Source organism: Pogona vitticeps, chromosome 6 (genome assembly GCF_051106095.1).
Source record: "Pogona vitticeps strain Pit_001003342236 chromosome 6, PviZW2.1, whole genome shotgun sequence".
In the NCBI taxonomy this organism is placed as follows: Eukaryota; Metazoa; Chordata; class Lepidosauria; order Squamata; family Agamidae; genus Pogona; species Pogona vitticeps.
In genome coordinates this window covers 76538355-76556891 of record NC_135788.1, presented here as the reverse complement: position 1 = coordinate 76556891, position 18537 = coordinate 76538355, and the positions used below count along the sequence as shown (strand labels likewise).

The 18537-nt window shown below is 40.1% G+C and overlaps 1 protein-coding gene across 5 annotated transcripts in view; it reads left to right on the top strand.

Annotated features, from left to right (window-relative positions):
* Positions 1-18537, top strand: part of COL15A1 (collagen type XV alpha 1 chain) — a 202593-nt gene that overhangs the window by 95327 nt on the left and 88729 nt on the right. For all 5 annotated transcript variants that reach the window (XM_078377611.1, XM_020806775.3, XM_073003912.2 and 2 more), the window contains 4 exons: positions 4315-4465; positions 6661-6779; positions 7945-8073; positions 17556-17582. In XM_078377611.1, the coding sequence (XP_078233737.1) occupies positions 4315-4465; positions 6661-6779; positions 7945-8073; positions 17556-17582 (426 nt within the window). The remainder of the gene's footprint in view (positions 1-4314; positions 4466-6660; positions 6780-7944; positions 8074-17555; positions 17583-18537) is intronic.

Here is an 18537-nt window from a genome sequence, read left to right as displayed (position 1 = left end):
TGCTGCTTCAGCATCCCTGAAATAATAGTCTACTTACTTCGTTATTCCTCGATAGCCAGCCAGGCTGTATGCATAAACTGAAATTAAAGCTACTCTTAAAAGGGGACGGTTAACATCTAATATATAAGCAAGTATGAGCAATCAGCAGGAGAAGAAAACAATAAAATAATGCTTTTTGAAACAACGAACAAATACTGTAGTAAGGTTCTTCTTGAGGCAACAGAACATGCTCAGTGGGCTCTCTGTCGGCATTTGCTCCATCTAGTGAAACATTGGCACAATCATAAGATCAAGAGAGAAGTTTAATAATCATCATGATCATCAGGACAAAAAGATGCATTTCCATCTTTTCATACACTTTTGAATATTTACATTAATATATTTTCCTAGCCTTCCATAAACCAGATTGAATTAGATTTTACATTTTAATAAAGGTAAAGGTTCCCCTTGACATTTAGTCCAGTCGTGTCCGACTATAGGGCGTGGTGCTCATCCCCGTTTCCAAGCCATAGTGCCAGCGTTTGTCCGAAGATGGATTCCATGGTCACGTGGCCAGCGCGACTAGACATGGAATGCTGTTACCTTCCCAACGAGGTGGTACCTATTTATCTTTTCACATTTTTACATGCTTTCAAACTGCTAGGTTGGCAGCAGCTGGGACAAGCGGCAGGAGCTCACTCCGTTGCATGGACTCGATCTTATGACTGCTGGTCTTCTGACCTTGTAGCACAGAGGCTTGTGTGGTTTAACCCACAGCGCCACCACGTCCCCTTTACATATTAATAGATTTATATAATTTATATTTCTTTTTACCAGAAAAAAACCCACTTTTGTTCAAGGTAGTTCACAATGGTCCAAACGCTGTTGTTCAGTTATGCAAAAGGTGTAACTTTTAGTGGTAAAGCTGTTACAAGTTAAGGAATCTTTGTAGGCATTATCTGTTGCATACTGAGATGTGTGACTGAATGTGTAACTGGTAATACCTACAGAGATTTCTAAATTTACAACAATTTGCCACTAAGAGTCACAAATTTTGCCTAACTGCAGAATAAGATTTCATCCCAAGTGTTTCTTTTGTTATGAGCTGTCATGTGACCTATACTGAGCCTAATAGTGTTTTCAAGGTATGTGAGGTACCTCACAAGATATGTCAGATATTTAAGGAATTGTTTTAACATTGCCACTCCCACAGTGGTTTTACATGGCCATGGGAGGATTTCAACCCAGGTCTTCTGAATCCCAATCCCTGCTAATTCTTCAGTGGTTGTCTTCTTTCAGGGAGACGTAAGGGTTTTTTTTTTTCTGCTGTTAACGGCTGCTAGAAGACAATGGGTGGATTGTGACATTTTCCCAGTCCTTGGCAACATTCTGTTAGTTCATGGCAGTAGCACTCCATCCCTCTGGGAACTGTAAGTCTAGTAAGTTGGTCCCTGCTGGGTGAACACCAACCCTGCAGGGGAGAACAGAACCAAGTTGCAAAAATGCAAGAGTCACAGGGAAAATATTAGTATAGCCAATTCCAATCTGAGGATCTGAATTTAGATTTAACATCCCACAGCCTGCCACCAAGAAAACACTAATCGGAGATTTGAAACTTTAATAAAGAATTAGAAAAAGCCAAAAAGAAGGGGGGGGGACTGCTAAATCAGGAAGCCAATTAGGAAATAAGGAATCAGCAAGTCAAAAGATAACTAGGTAAAAAGAAACTCCTCACCACCACCAAAGAAAATAAGAAAGGTATCTGTGTGTGTTCTGTGCCATCAAGTCAGAACTGATTTATAGAGACCCTAATACGGCTTTCAAGGTGAGTGAGATATTTAAGGAGTGTTTTTGACAGTTCCACTCCCCCAGTGATTTTCTATGGCCAAGTGGGGATTTGAGCCCTTTTCATCAGAATCCTTGTCCATCACTCTATCCACTGCATCGCTAGGTTAAGTGAAGCACAAAGAGAGCAAGATTTCTGAGCTAGTATAACGAGTGCCAGTTCTTGTCAACAACATAATATACTTAAACCTAGGATCCCCGTTTGCTATTGGATCATATTACATTTATATCCTTATGACTACTCCTTGGCCAATCCAAATGGTTTCCCACTAACTTTCTGGAAAAGGTTTCTTAACTGCAGACACTATGGTGGCTCATTAATTTACAGATTTGAGCTGCTTTTACAACTGAGCTTTGAAATGGAATACACTGATCTTTGACATCTCCTCTTTCCTAAGTACAGGTAGCTGGCTGGCTATCAACCTTCTCAGCTCTTAACAAATTCTCCCGCCGCTGTTCCTTGCTGCCAAAGATGGGCTCAGCCTGGCACTCTGGTTAAAGTGCTATAAATTACATTTTGGACCCGTTCCAGCTTTTTTTCAAACTCTGTTCACAGATGCATTGTCTTGAAATTACTTAAAACCTGGGTGTCAAACATATGCTCAGAGAGATCTCAAGAACACAGGACTGGCCAGTCTTGCAAGGGCCGAGTCTGCTCATGGAGCTGTTTGGCAAAAGAGCAGGCTGGACTTCATTTGCTCAAAAATTCCACATTTGCTCAAAAATTCCACTCCAGCCAAATTTGTTCTTTCCTGATGGTTATTGGTGCCATTTCTCCCTAGCATTTATCCCAGACCCTCAAGTATATACAGTTTATATATGTGAATCAATTTGGGCTTTTATCACTATCTACCCTTCTTGTCACTCAGTAAGTAATTGCAGTTGTTTTGATCTCAGTAACTTTGCCAATATATATGTGTGTACATATATGTGTGTATATATATTGGCCTGTGTGTGTGTGTGTGTGTGTGTTCCAGCCATTGAATGCAGGCATGTTTTGAATACTATACTCTGATGCCACCTTTCTTTTTCAAACTGTTGTTGAAATAGAAATCAAAGCCTTCGTTATCTTTGATACTCCTTTTTATTACATAGCAAATGCTGAGGTGAACAGAAGTGGGAATATTCCTAGTATCAGTGGTGGGATTAATTTAATTAAATTGGAAGGAGAAGGATAAATGATCAATAAAGTAAAACAGGAATGGTTATAAAGCCTAGAATATGGTGGGTGTTGCACTAAGAAGCCTTGATCTCTATTTTGTAGCTCTTTGAGATTCACTGGAATTTATTTATATAGCCAATTTCTGCCATAATCCATTTTGAATCTCCTTTTGTAATTCCTTTTCTCTGTAACATCTGCCTTGAGATCCATAACAGAGTGGCTTGGAAATTGAGGTTTTCAGAAATTTGTTTCCCATTCCTGATGTCAGAGTTGTGTCCATTCATTTTCTTTTCTTTTCTTTTCTTTTCTTTTCTTTTCTTTTCTTTTCTTTTCTTTTCTTTTCTTTTCTTTTCTTTTCTTTCGTTCTTTCTTTCTTTTGCAGAAATGGTCCTGTTTGTCCTCTGCAGAATGCAGAAGATCCTACATTTTGCATTTTGCATTCTACATTTTTCCTATTTTGCAAGCTAACTTATTAGCCCATCCAATGAAAACTAATTTCCCATTTAATGTGGTGTAGCACTAAACCTGCCCTCTGGAATAAACCTTGGAACAGAATAAACTATTGTTTCAGCAGAGATTTTAAAAAACTTACAAAGATAGATGGAAAGTGACTGGCCATATTGGATCCAGCCTTGAGTCATCTGGAGAGCAGAAGAAATACCCAAACCAATAATGTTGATCCTAGTAGTTCGATAGGATGTATGTTATGTGTATATGAAATAGTCCTTAGTTTTTAATATTTATTGATGTTCTTAATGTTTTTAAAACAACCTTAAATACAGAAAAAAAACCCTATTTCTCAGAAATGACTTCTATAATATTTTGGAGTAATGAGTGTACATTAACCATTATACCACAAATGATCTTAGTAATTATTACATTGGTTGTTGTGGGTTTTTCGGGCTCTTTGGCCGTGTTCTGAAGGTTGTTCTTCCTGATGTTTCACCAGTCTCTGTGGCCGACATCTTCAGAGGACAGCACTCTGTGCTCTGGTGTAGTTGGCTTGGGAGTGGCAGTGTTTATTAAATACCTTCAGAACACGACCAAAGAGCCCGAAAAACCCACAACAACCATTAGATCCTGGCCATGAAAGTGAATAAATTATTATATTTTTTCACAGGAGCATAACTTGCTCCCTCATTACTCCAAAACAGTGATGTATTAAAAGTAATGAAGCCATTTGCTATACTTTGCTGCCAATTTCAGGAAGAATATCGAGCTTTAAAACACAACAGAGGAAATCAGGACATTGATTGATACTTTCCTGACACAATAAAGTCTTCTATGAGATAATATCCAGATAATATTTTCTTTAAATTCTTGTCTAGCTACTGAACTTGTCTGGCAATTCGTCAGAAGAAACAACTGCAGAACCAGTAGGAGCACCACCAACGGTGTCACCTCATTCTGATGAAACGGATTTCTCAGGACAACATCCCTTAGAAGAAACATCGAGCCCAACTACAGTCAAAGAACAAGGCATTTTATATTTTAATTTCTTTGCTTATATGCTGTTCAGAGCAGAGACTTTTTTCTTCTTGGTAATAACATAGATACGTGTGAGACTAATGGAGTGGATAAGGGTACTGCGAGGTATGCTTCCTGGCACATATGGCATGTCTTTGCAACAAAGATGCTGGATGATGCATGACTTTAGTAGCGACTTGGTGCTATCATACTGTAATGGCTATACAGTGGTGCCTCGCAAGACGAAATTAATCCGTTCCGTGGTTAATGCCGTCTAGCAAAAATTTCATCTTGTGAAGCGCATTTTCCCCTAGGAATGCATTGAAATTTAATTAATGTGTTCCTACAGGGGAAAAAAAATCAGAAACAAAAAAAAGTCTGCAAAAAGTCACTTACCAGGTACAGTTGTCTCTGCTCCTCCCCCCCCCACCTCTCAGCTGATCGGCGCCGGGTCTAAGAAGCTTTTTCCATGCTAGGTAAGCCCCAGGAAGCCTGGGGGGGGGCCGGAGCTGAGACAACCACAGAATGGCCACGGCCTCCCTGTTGGTTGCCGACTCTGAGCTGTTTGGTGCTCTTTTTTCAGCTGTTCTGGGGCTACAAAGGCACTATGAGGAGCTGGGCTCAATCTACTGTACCTGGTAAGAGACTTTTTGCTGACTTTTTTGGTTTCTGACTTTTTCCCCTGTAGGAACACATTCATTAAATTCAGTGCATCCCTATGGTAAATGCGCCTCACAAGACGAAAAATATCACAAGATGGCCCATCTTGTGAGGCACCAAAAATCTCTCAAGACCCTTTCATTTTGCGAATTTTTTGTCCTGCGAGGCATTCGTCTTGCGAGGCACAACTGTATTTGACAATAAATATGGGTAGAGTTAATATTCTTGTCATGGCCTGACAGGAAATATTTTGAAAACTCCTTCCTGCTACTGTAATACTGATATTGCTTCTACTAATCTAGTAAAAAGCTAAAGCCTAACATTTAACTGTGAGCCCTGTGGCTCAGTAGTTAAACTGTATTCAAAACTGTGCTCATGACCTAAGTTTAATTCTGATGGGCTTGGGTAGCTGGATCTACGTAGGTTGACTCAGCCTTCCGTCCATCCAAGATCAGTAAAATGAATACCCAGCTCCTTGGGGTGCAGAGTGTTCCTTGCATAATAATGTAAACTGTCCAGAGAGTGTTCTAGCACTGTGGGGTGATATATAAGTTGAAACAACAACATTTATAGCGTTTGAAGCATTTTATGTAAATCACATAGTCCTCAAGAACAATCATATGAAATAGCAATTACAGTGGTGCCTTGCTAGACGATGATAATCCGTTCCACTGAAATAGCTGTTTAGCGAAATCATCGTCTAGCGAAAAGCATTTCCCCATTGGAATGCATTGAAACCTGTTTAATGCGTTCCAATGGGGAAGAATCATCGTTGTCTAGCAAAGATCGGCCATAGGAAAGCCACTTTGTGAACTGCCGATCAGCTGTTTAAATAGCTGCCTTGCGAAGCTTAGGTCCCGAAAACACCCGTTTTGCAAGCACAGAGGGAGCTGTCAAAACTGTTGTCTCGCGAAAATTAGTTTGCGAAGCGGGGACCAAACATTGTCCAGTGAAATTCCCCCATAGGAATCACTGTTTTGCGAATTGCTATAGCGATCGCAAAAAGTCAATGTCTAACAAAAAAAAATGTCATGTGGGGTAACTCTCTAGTGAGGCACTACTTTATCCCTATGAAAGAGCGGTGAGAGTCCCTGAGGTTTAGACAGAATTTCTGCTTCATTACTTCATTATCTTTGTTGGTTTTTTAACCATTTGACTACACCTTTCTTGAGAAATCTTGGCCGTCACTTCTAGTGGAACTGGCAACAATGTTCAAGCCTGTTTGTTGACCAAAACTCTTTGCTGAAACAAAAACAATGGCTAGAATATTGTGTAAGGTTTCTATAAGGTTTGTGTAAGGTTTGCATAAATTACAGTGGCTAATTGCATCTAATTCATGAGGTGAGAAGACACATCTCAGTTGTGACAAATGCCCAGTATGCATGCTGACACTGTTAGATTACTTGGGTAGTTTATTCTGTTCTTTTTTTCTTTGCAAAATATTTTTTTCAAAAATGTACAGTCATTTAAATCAAACCCTATCCCACTGTCCTGATGTATGTGACTTAATGTAGCCTTGCATATCTTTCATTTTTTTACTCCTTTAGGTTTAACCACTACAGAAATGAGTAAACAGGAAAGTGAATATACCACTATACCTCAAGAAATATCAAAAACAGTACCAATGATGCACGATAGTATTCTGAAAAGTACAAAAGGAGAAAAGGTAAGCATATGGCTTGCTGTGTGAGTAAGAAGCTGATTTTGTACCATTTACCTGGGAGTAAGCCTTATTCTACTCCCTGGCTGAAATCCCATTTTACTGCTACACAAAAGGCCTTACTTTTGAAGACAAAGATAAGAAATCTGCTGCATACAGAGTCACATGATTTGGTATGCAACCAATAATGTATATGGAAATTTCTTAACTTGAGGCTGGTCACTGCCCAAAGTTACCCCTTTTGCATAGCAACACAACAAGATTTCAATGAGTTGGACTTTATTCTGAGTAGAGATCCATATAGTTGTGCTGAAAGTCTCACAACTATGCTCAGTATCTTCTTTGGAAGGGAATCGGGAAGAAATTGGTTACTTTTCCGTAGAATACAATGGGTCAGTTCCAGCTCCTGCTATAAGAATTTTCTGCACCATTCTATGTGCAGGTATCTAGAAAAATTTACAGAGGCTAGCATGACTTAAGCTGTGTGCGCAGAGGGGAAAATACCCAATTCCTCTATGCTAGTCATAATGTCCAATATAAGTTGTATTTAAAAGTGTGGAAAAAGTATTCACATCCTGTGACCACTTTCGTAGCAGCTTCCTATTGCCTGTGGTTTTGCTGTGCTAATTTCTTCTTCTTCTCTGGAACACACCTTGGGGCCCTAAAGAACATAAGGGAATTCTACCGAAGGATACAGTTGAATGTTTTCTTTGTTGGAAATCCGCTGGCTACCCGGACCAGATAGCCTCGTGCAGCACTCAAATGAAATTATTTGCAAGTTCGGAAAGAACAGAAAGAATGCATTCACTTTCTGTTAGAATTGTATCCCTTCTAATCTTTCTTTGAATTCTCCCACCTATTCCTTTCCGTTTTATACCACACCAATCAACTCCCATGCTCTTCCTCCCTCTCTTCCAACACTCCACAACAATCACAGCCTCCCTGCTTTCCCTGATGACAACTCTCTTCTTAACCACTTCCTGCAATATTCTGAGGGCTGTGATAGGCAGAAAGGATAGACACCCCTGCTGTTCCACACTCTGTCACACATCCCAGTTCTAACCATCTTACCCCTTATTCAGGGGTTAAAGTCCATTGGATTCTAATTGGGTTTAGTTCCATATAGATATGCTTAGGATGACATGATTGATTGTCTGATTTTTATTTGAAGGGCCAAAAAGGTGAAAAGGGAGATGAAGGACCACCTGGACCTCCAGGAAAAGCAGGACTGGAAGAAGCCCAGTATGGGATTATAGGATCACCTGGAGTTTCTGGTATGCCTGGACTGGACGGTAAACCTGTGAGTATTCTGCTTACTCATGTAATAAAGATTTTGATGCTGAACAGTTTTATAAAACATAGTTTCTATTTATTCAGTTCCCTTTAGCTCTCTACCTAGTACTCATACAGCTCTTTGGAGAGATCTATTAGCATAAGGGATCAAGATTTATGGATGTGTGTGTACTCTTGTATTTAGTAAGGTTGTACTGGATTGTACTGGTTACCAGCTTGAATTCTTTGGCTGACTTTTGCTTCATCAGAACACATTGAGGTTTTTTTTTTATTTTGTAAGATTATTGTTTGTTGTTCTTAATAAAATTACAGTAATAACATTTTTGTTCTTCCTTTCCTTTCCTTCCTTAGAAGCTCACGAAAAACTCTTAATTCCATATATCTATCCATATATATAATTCTATATATATCCCACATATATATATATACAAATATGCAATATATGGAATCAGGGCTATATTCTCTGATTTTATGATGTTAAGAAGAGCTCTGCTCAATTAAACCAAAGATCAGTTCTAACAGTGATCAACTTATACAAATGTTGATATTTGCTTGAAAAGTTGCTTGCTTGCATGTTTGTTTGTTTGTTTGCTTGCTTGTTTTTCTTTTTTTAAACTTTGCCTTTTCACCTTTCAATCTCATTTACCCACACTGCTGTTGAATTGTATTGGTTTGTGAAGATATTCAGTCATCCGGATGAGTTTATCTGGAAGGTGCATCATGGCAACTGGATTCTTATTAAGTTGAAATTGCTCATCCAAGTAGCATCTTCAGTCTGAGGGGAGTTGGCAGGAGACCCCGATATATCCTCCACATTGGTTTCACTTCCCCCTGGTCTGAATAGGCTCATTAGATGGACAAAGAAGGGGGGGTTGAGTAAAAGTCCCACTTTTGCAGTCCTTCTCCACCCATTGTTCTGGGTTGTCAACCGTCGTTAACAGTGGTCTTTCTGGTGTGTGGTCCTGATCTTTCTGGGGATGGATAGCACATAACAATTCAGCACAATTCATTTCCTGCTGGGTTGGGACATTGCCTTGTTATGTACATTGCCTCCACAGAAGCCAAGAAGAAGGAAGATGGACATCTGAAGACAGCCCTTAAGGCCTGTGGATATCCAAAATGGGCCTTTAACAAGGCAATGTCCCAGCCCAGCAAGACAATGGCACCGTCTGAGACCCAGAGCTGACGGAAGAACCTGGTCATTCCTTACATGGTGGGTGTGTCTGAAGAGCTCAAAAGCATTTTTGGTAAACACCACATACCCATGCACTTCAAACCCACAAACATATTAAGACAGAGACTCATCCACTCAAAAGACCGGGCACCAAAACACAATAGGAGCAATATAGTAGATGCAGTTCAATGCAAAGAGGAGTGTTCAGAGCTCTACACTGGAGAAACCAAATAGCCACTACAAAGGAGAATGGCCCAGCACAGGAGGGGCAATGGCTCACGACCACAATCAACAGTGCTCCTTCATTTGAAGAACACACATTTGATGACCATGATGTACTCATTTTGGACTGAGAAGATAGGTGGTTTGAGAGAGGGTCAAGGAGGACATACATGTGCATCTAGAAAATCCCTCACTCAACATAGTTGGAGGCCTTAGATACCATCTGTCTATTTATCATGTTGCCCTTTCATCCCTCCCCAGAAAGATCAGGACCACACCCACCAGAAAGACCACTGTTAACAGTTGTTAACGACCCAGGACAATGGGTTGAGAAGGACTGCAGAAGTGGGATTTTCACTCACCCACAATCCTTTGTCCATCTAACAAGCCTATTCAGACCAGGGGGAAGTGAAACCAATGTGGAGGATATATCAGGGTTCTCCTACCAACTCTCCTCAGACCGAAGAAGCTACTTGGATGAGCCGTGAAATATTTCAACCTAATAAGAAAGAAGTCCAGTTGCCATGACTCAACTTCCAGATAATTGTATTGGTTGTGGTAACATGTGTGGTTTTGTTTATATGTGTTTATTATTTCACTAGATTGGACATAAGAGCTGTGATACTGTTCAGAATAAGAGGACTGAAGCTAACAAGGGCACACAAGAAGGGGAATTGTGCTAAGAATAGTACTGAATCTGTGGTAGAAATTCTTCTGCACAGTTATGCAAAAGAGGTAACTTCTTGTGGTGAATTGCTGAATCGCATTGAATAGGTAATGTCTATGGAGATTTCTTAACTTACAGCAATACACTGCTAAAAGTTATGCCTTATGTGTCACTGTGCAACAGGATTTTGGCCCGTGAATTAGTGTTCAGAAGTATTAAAAATGTCCAGAATTAGAAAGAATTGTTGGGAAAGTGTTTCAGGTGAGGCCTACAAAACATCATGCTTTCCACATTTTGATATCCATTTACTAGCTGAAGTTGCGTTGTTGTTCTTCCTTCAAGAAAAAGGAGATGTACATTCATTGATTGAATCAGTAGGATTATGTTGATGGCTCAATGGTTAAAAATTTCTTACTTCTGAGCGGAGATGTAAAGAATTAAACTTTTAAAATGAAGCATGCAGGGAAGCAGAGCCTTCTCCTTGAAGCTGTTTTTTTAAAAAAATCTTACTCCCACAAGGAGTGCTGTCTTGTACTAAAGTTAATATTTGACTAAAATGCTGAGATGCGACAACAAAGACTGGATGATCCACTTTTCTTCCACCTGCCCTTGCCGTGCTTTGCATCTTTGCCCCCTTGTTTTAAAGGGATTAAGTAGCACTTCTTGCCATTTTCATGACTATTCAAAAAAAAAAAGAAAGGCCCAATCAACACCAAATGTCAAAGAGTAATTTCAGAAAACCATCGTCAGGAGATGTTACTATGACAGCAGACAATAAATTAGCACAACAGTATGCTTTTGCAGACACAACACCGTGTGAGCTGAGGTATAGCAACAGTGAAATAATACATGTGGAGACTAAGTCAAAGTAATATCTTTCAAGCTGCCAGTTTTATTTTTCAATCTGCTGCCTTTATTGAGGTGAGGTTTAAACCAATTTGACAGAATTCTGCTTCCTGCACTCGTTCAGCTGATCTTTTGTCCATCTCCCATTTTCCTCTGGGCCTCATTCCTGTTAGTCACCATTCCACAAACCAAATGCTTTTATCGCCCCTCATGAAGTTATTGGGGGAGAGCGGTAGGAGAACATGCTCTGAGTCATCTTGTGCACAAAGCACCCCCCCGGGTGGCGCATCACTGGGAGTGAACATTTTACCCCTCTTTGCCTTTGCCACCACACCAAGACCAAAATGCTTAGGAAACAGAATCCCTAAATTGAAAATCTCCTATGCTGCTGTTAAAAGTGGTATGCAACACATCTGGGCCCACCCGTAATGCCTAAATCTCAGAACAACTCAGAACTGGTAGTCTGGGAGCTTGGCTTCTCTCTGGCCATTCTCACAGGCCATTGTGTGCCACTTAATGTTGCATTCCATGAAGGATGGATGGCAGATGTTAAGGAGTAAGGGTTTAGAAGTTGGTCACCAGGAAGAAACAACAGGCTCTGCTTTCATGTTGACTTTACAAACACAAGAGCTTTCAATATTCCTTTGCTCAGTTGTCTATTGTCTGTTCTGACCCTCATTCGCTCTACTCTGAGCAGTGGAAACAGACAGGGGAGAGTGTGTGAATACGAACAAAACCACAAGAACAGTGATAAGTCACACCATAAAAGTGAGGTGTAGATTCGGGCTAGTGCTGCATATCGGTTGCCATCAGAAACAGGAACGATTTTTCCTCTCTCTTTAGACATATACAGTCAGTGGCTCTGAAGTAGAGATTTAGGATTCGGTCCTGTATTTGGAGCAAGTCCCCTTGAATTTAGTGGTATTTATTCTGAGTGGAGATGTATTGTTGTGAATATAGAATCGTTACATCCAGTCCCAATGGAGGGTTGACAGTGATTAGACAGAGTTTGAGAGGACTACACCCACACCAATGTCCCCAAAGTTCATTATGCTGAATTGTTATGTGCCATCAGGTCATTTCTAATTACAGCTACCCTATGAACAAAGGATTTAATGTTGTGTCATTAATAGAGGGTCATAGGAAGTGAACGGGAAGTGTTCACTGCGATGCAAACAAACAAATATACAAAGAAATGCTTATGTTTCTGGTCCTGGAGCCAAAGGAGAGACATCTGAGTTGTCACAGTGCTGTGTTTCCATTGGACGAGAAATGGATGTAGTGGTAAGCCTGAAATGCAAAAGATAGGAGACATCTGTAAATGATTTCTTGGTGAGGGAAACATCCTTTCTTTCTGTCTACTCACAGGAAAATCTGTTGTATTTCTGCATTTGCCATGTAATATGACATACTGGCCGATACCCCATTGCTCTTTTACACATGTATGTGGAAGACAAGCAGTGTAACATTCTATTGAGTCTAACTGGCACTTAACAAGTCACTGCTGTGATTCTTAGGTCACCTGCAGTTATTGGCTTGGTGCACACTTGAGAATCTCAGCGAGACCTTATTATCTGCCTACTAGAAGCAAGTGAATGTCATATCGTTTGATTTCCGCACGTGTAATAAAGCAACAATATTTCAGCCGTCGTTTTTAGGTAGTGAATTGTGGTAGTAGACCTGGCAATTGTTAATTATTTCCAAATAATCTTAAACAGTGAATGAAGAAGGAATTTTTTTAAAAAAATGGAATATGAGGCCTGGAAATATGTCACTTCTGATGAGCCATACAAAGCTGTTTGGAAAGGGGTACCATCCTCTGGCTCCAGAGCCAAAAACTTAAGACCACTGAGCTATCAACATACAGCTGGTGATTTAGAGTACTAATAAAAGGCAGCTAAATGTTGGTTATTTAGTAGGCTACATGCCACAAAAAGGTATGCCAAATAAAACTTTAGAGCATTTAAGGAGCCATAAGCCTCTTTGTTTTTACAAGAAAAAATGAACACAGCAACACTTGTAATGAAATCATACTTGTGCAGAGAAGTGTCCATTGGATGTTTTTGCCTTTGTTGTTAAACTAGTCTGGTCAACCTTTGCAGTGTGCACTTCAGCTGGCCTTTTGTTGTTGTTTGTTTGTTTGTTTGTTTTTTGTGGCAGAGGGCAGTTTCTGTTCTGCCTCAGGCAGCAAAATGCCTTGGGCAGGTCCTGAATATGTCCCAGATCTATGATATCAAAGTAGCATTAACAAATACATGAAGTTTAAAATGCTGTAAAACATGGAAATGTCAAAGCATTGAGTTGATTTTATGTGATTTGTGACTGAAGTGAGTTAGCATTTGCTATGGCAGTATGTATTGATGCAATTGCTGTATACACCACATAGTTAAATGGTGGTGACAATGGAAAGCAAATGTTACAGAAAACAAGTTTACCTGTCCACACCATGTGCATATTTCTAGCTCAGAGATCCTCATCTGGCTGTCCATCCCTCCCCTTGTAAAGGAATAGCATGGCAGAATATGCATAAATATAATACCTCCCTTTTGGGGCAAAGTGCTCTACATGCAGTAGGGGGCAGAGGGAGATACACACAAGATGGCTCCCTCTCCAGCTTGCTCAAATGAAGCAACATCCAAATAGGGCTTTAGATGTCACTAGCAAGATGAAATCATTTAAAAAAAGCCATGGAGACCTTATTGGTCAAATCAACATTTGAGAGCAGCACAGTTTTCCAAGCTGGAAATTGGCAGATGTGTTGTACTTTAACATATGTGATTTGGTCTGTTGTGCTTCTGCTTCTCTAAGAGGCAGCCTCAAAAGGTCCCTGTGTTAGCTGCACCATGTTAACTTTCCATAATAAGAGAATGTTTTCAGTTTTGGTCAGAAACAGGGCAGAGCATCAGGGGTCTAGTCTCCTCCTCAGGGCTAGCTCGACCCTGGGCCTATGTGACTATAACAGGGTCATATCATTTTCAGAGAAGTAGTGGTGCTGGTTTGTTTCAGAAAAGAAAACAAAGAGAAAAACAAAAACAAAAGCATTGTGGCACATTTAAGGCTAGCTGATTTATTTTGTGGATTGCAAGGCACAGTCTGTTGTGGCTGAAAAAGTGCCTTCCAAACTGTGACAGCTCACACTGAAATAGATCTGCCGTATAACAAAAGTGCCACCGTACTAGAGTTTTTAATAATAATAATAATAATAATAATAATAATAATAATAATAATAATAATAATAATAATAATAATAATAATAATAATAATAATAATAATAATAATAATAATAATAATAATAATAATTTATTGTCATTTTTCTTTTTCTCTTTAGGTCACACAGATTTTTTTTTCATATCAGATTTTATTCTGTGTTCCAGGAAGATTTAATAAATAGTGTTTGTTCATGACATCTGTGTGCGATCCTGTTTCCCATATCCCAGCTCCCCATCATAGGCCATGCTAAGTTGGGCTGACAGGAGTGGCAGTCCAAAGCATTAGAGGTGGATGGGGAGCAGGCTGAGAAAGGCTGTTCTGGCTGTGTGTTAGCAGCCAGCTTATTCAACTGACAGTGACGGGAAGACTGCTCTGAATGAGGAAATATTCAATGAATTGGAAGGAAGCAAGGAAGGAAGCAAGGAAGGAAGGAAGGAAGGAAAAAAGGAAAGAAGGAAGGAAGGAAATGGGATTGGGAAGGAGAAATAAATATTGAATGGCATGGTAACTAACTAGCAGTAACAGCAACAAACATAATGGAAGAAGACTGTTAGTAGCCAAAAAAGTGAGCAAGTAACAAGGCAGATATATATATATTCTTATATATTGTATCATCTTATATATTGCATAATATCTAAACTAATTCAGTTTGTTTCTCCAGATCTGAAGTTGTATCCACCTACCTTTTTAAAAAAAAGCTCATATAAAAAATAAGCTGGGTCAACAGAGGTACTCCTGGGAATTTACTGCTCACCACTTTCCTCTGCTTCAGCTGTCAGCCTAGCCATAAGCTTCCTGAAGATTTCTCTCAAGGAAAGAGAGATGCTGAGGTTCAGGTCAGAGTTAAAAGTTTATGAGTTAAAGGAAGACATCAGAAGAACTGAACACCAAACAGAGGTTATCGATCATTTGTTTAGTCGTCAAGTCATGTCCAACTCTTCATGACGCCATGGACCAGAGCACGCCAGAGACTCCTGTCTTCCACTGCCTCCCGGAGCTGGGTCAAATTCATGTTGGTATCTTCTATGGCACTGTCCAATCATCTTGTCCTCTGTCGCCCCCTTCTCCTCTTGCCTTCACTCTTTCCCAACATCAGGGTCTTTTCCAGGGAGTTATTAAAACATTTTTATCTCATGATGGGATTTCCACAAATACCATACTGCCTTATCAAGTAGATTTGCAAACTAATCTTATATTTGCTTTCCAGTGATCAATTACAAAACAATCACAGATAAATGCAGCATACAAGCATGTGCTATGATAAGTAGACATAATTTGATGGAGAGCTGCTTGTATAAATACATGCTAAACATGTTTTATACATGTAAAAAGACATATTACGTCTTCTAAAAATTATACTACATCTTCTAAAAATGCTTACCATAATGGCTGAAATCCATTAGTAATTCACAAGTAGAGCCAGGCCCATTGAATTAGTAAGGATTTGGTGAATCAGCTCCTTTGTAAGTTATACTGACTCAATGGGCCTACTTTAGTTGTGACTTACTAATGGAATTCAGCCATCATCTAGTTCAATGGTTCCCACTGGGTTACATGAACCCCCAGGAATACAAACCATGACATTTTGGAGCACACACACACAAAATTGAATAATGGCAGAAAAAAAGCACATATGTCAACAGTGTAAGTCCCTTAATTATATCTTGAACATGAGAAGCCCCTTGGTGTCTTCCCTTTTCTCCTCACCCACAACCGGAGAGCCCAGCCAATCAGCTTTGCCCTCCCAACCCCATAATAAAGACGCGAGACAGTGATATGGGTTAAATACAGGCCACACTTTATTGATATAATTCCAAATTCGAATTTGCCATCCTTTGGCAAAAGAGGGGGCCTGCTGTAGTGCAGAAACAGGTAAATGGCAGGGGTGTCCAAATACCCCTTGATCAACAAATGGCTGAATCCCTGGCCCCAGTGGTCTAAAGACAGCAGGAACCCGGCCATCCACTAATAAACACCCCCAGACTTCAAGCCATCTTTAATTGATGTTGGTTTGGATGTGGCCCACAGGCAGTGTAATTGCACAATCCACAGTGCCAGGAGGTCAGATGCACTGTTGGCTTACCTGAAATTACAGTGGGACACACCGAAAATACCTGTATTTTCCACACTACCCGCCATGTGACCAAAAGTACCCTGGCTTTCCCCCCTCCCACTTGCCAGTCTCGAGAAACTGAAACAGTCTCGTGCTATCCCGGGTCGAGGGCAAAGAGCCGGCCTCACTGCCCAAAGTCCAGGGACTTGGCAGCGGCCACAGCATTTGCTCCAAGGCAGCATCTGTTCTTGTTCCACCACTAACTCAGGGGCTTGTGCTGCCTGCTCCTTATGGATTTTAATCTCTTCATTGGTGTGCTTCTGGATGCTTCCAGAGGTGATGAGGAAGTGGCCTGTAGGCAAGAGGGCAAAGAGTCCCTCCCTAACCCCATCCCCCAACAGGAAGGGTAAAATTTATGGAAATGGACTGTCAAGGGGTACACAAATGGAAAAAAGATCGGGAGCTACTGGTCTAGTTTGATTCTAATCCAGGTAGAAAAAGAGGTGACTCTAAATAGTTTTATCAGTCAAAATGTATATTTCTAGCTTAGCTCTAAGAGTCCTGAGAAGACTCCCTGGAAAAGACCCTGATGTTGGGAAAGTGTGAAGGCAAGAGGAGAAGGCTGATTCACCAACTCCTTATTAATTCAATGGGCCTGGCTCTACATGTGACTTACTAATGGATTTCAGCCATTATGGTAAGCATTTTTAGAAGAGGTAGTATAATTTTTAGAAGACGTAATATGTCTTTTTACATGTATAAAATATGTTTAGCATGTATTTATACAAGCAGCTCTCCCTCAAATGGCAAATTATGTCTACTTATCATAGCACATGCTTGTATGCTGCATTTATCTGTGATTGTTTTGTAATTGATCACTGGAAGGCAAATACTGTATAAGATTAGTCTGCAAATCTACTTGATAAGGCAGTATGGTATTTGTGGAAATCCCATCATGAGATGAAAATGTTTTAATAACTCCCTGGAAAAGACCCTGATGTTGGGAAAGTGTGAAGGCAAGAGGAGAAGGGGGCGACAGAGGACGAGATGGTTGGACGGTGTCATCGAAGCGACCAACATGAAATTGACCCAACTCTGGGAGGCAGTGGAAGAGGGTCTGGTGTGCTCTGGTCTATGGGGTCACGAAGAGTTGGACATGACTTAACAACAACAACTGAAAAAAACATGAAGCAATAAACAATGGCTACTGTGAGATTTTCTAAAAGTAATCTGCATAGGTCATAGCATGCTGACCAGTATAGACTGATTTTATTGTACTCTTCATATGAATAACTTCCTATTCTTCTTTTGTTTCAGGGCATTCCTGGTAAAGATGGGTTACCTGTAAGTATCACTGTTAGATGCAGTGTAATATGTGATGACATGTGAAACATTATCTAAAGTAGTTACCATTTGTCTGTCTTGCAGAGTGAATTGTGAGGGATAGAGGTTATTTTTCATATGCGAACAACACCCCATGCACAGTACCTTATTTTCTCCCATAGGAGAGAATGGGGGTCATTCAGTAATATTAGAAGATGCAAGACTTCACTGTAAGTGGAATCTTGGGTTTGATTGGTTCCAAGGATGTTGTCAAGGCTGTGCAATCTCTTCAGCATGTAATGTCAACCTGGTGACCAGAAGCTGTATATATGGGAACACATAAATACCCATTCCAACGCTTTTCCCACTTCTTCCTCCAGCAGTCCTGATATAGTCCTGAGCCTTCATGATTCTCTTGTCCCATCTCCATGTGCTACTTGTTTTCAGGCAAGTAGAAAGTAGAAAGACCAACAAAGTACAACTGCCGTTACCCACACAGTTTCTATGGGTGGAAAATCACACCCTCTGGAGTGGCAGAAGGGATCCTTCTGGACCAGCATCACTGACCTTGCCCCATGGCCACTTAGTTCTGTTTCCAAGGTGAAAGGAATAATTCTAAGACATAAGGACCCCTTTCTAGATAAGTCATGGGAAGTCAATACTGTAAAATTAGAAGGGTTGTGATAATATTTTTCAACTTTGACTCTTACGTCTGATGACGTGGACTTGTCCATGAAAGCTCACATTAAGAAATATAAAAGTTAAGATTTAAAGTGCCACCACATTTTAATTTTTTTTATTCTCTTTTTATTTTGTTTTCACCTATACATTTTTCAACTTGATTCTTTACTGATTTTTCCTCTCTTGTTCTCTCTCTTTTAAAAATAATGTTTGCATCACACGGGTTTATGTTATAGTACATGATGCATCAGTATTCTTCTGCTTTAATAATAATTATGTGTTGTCATATTGTCTG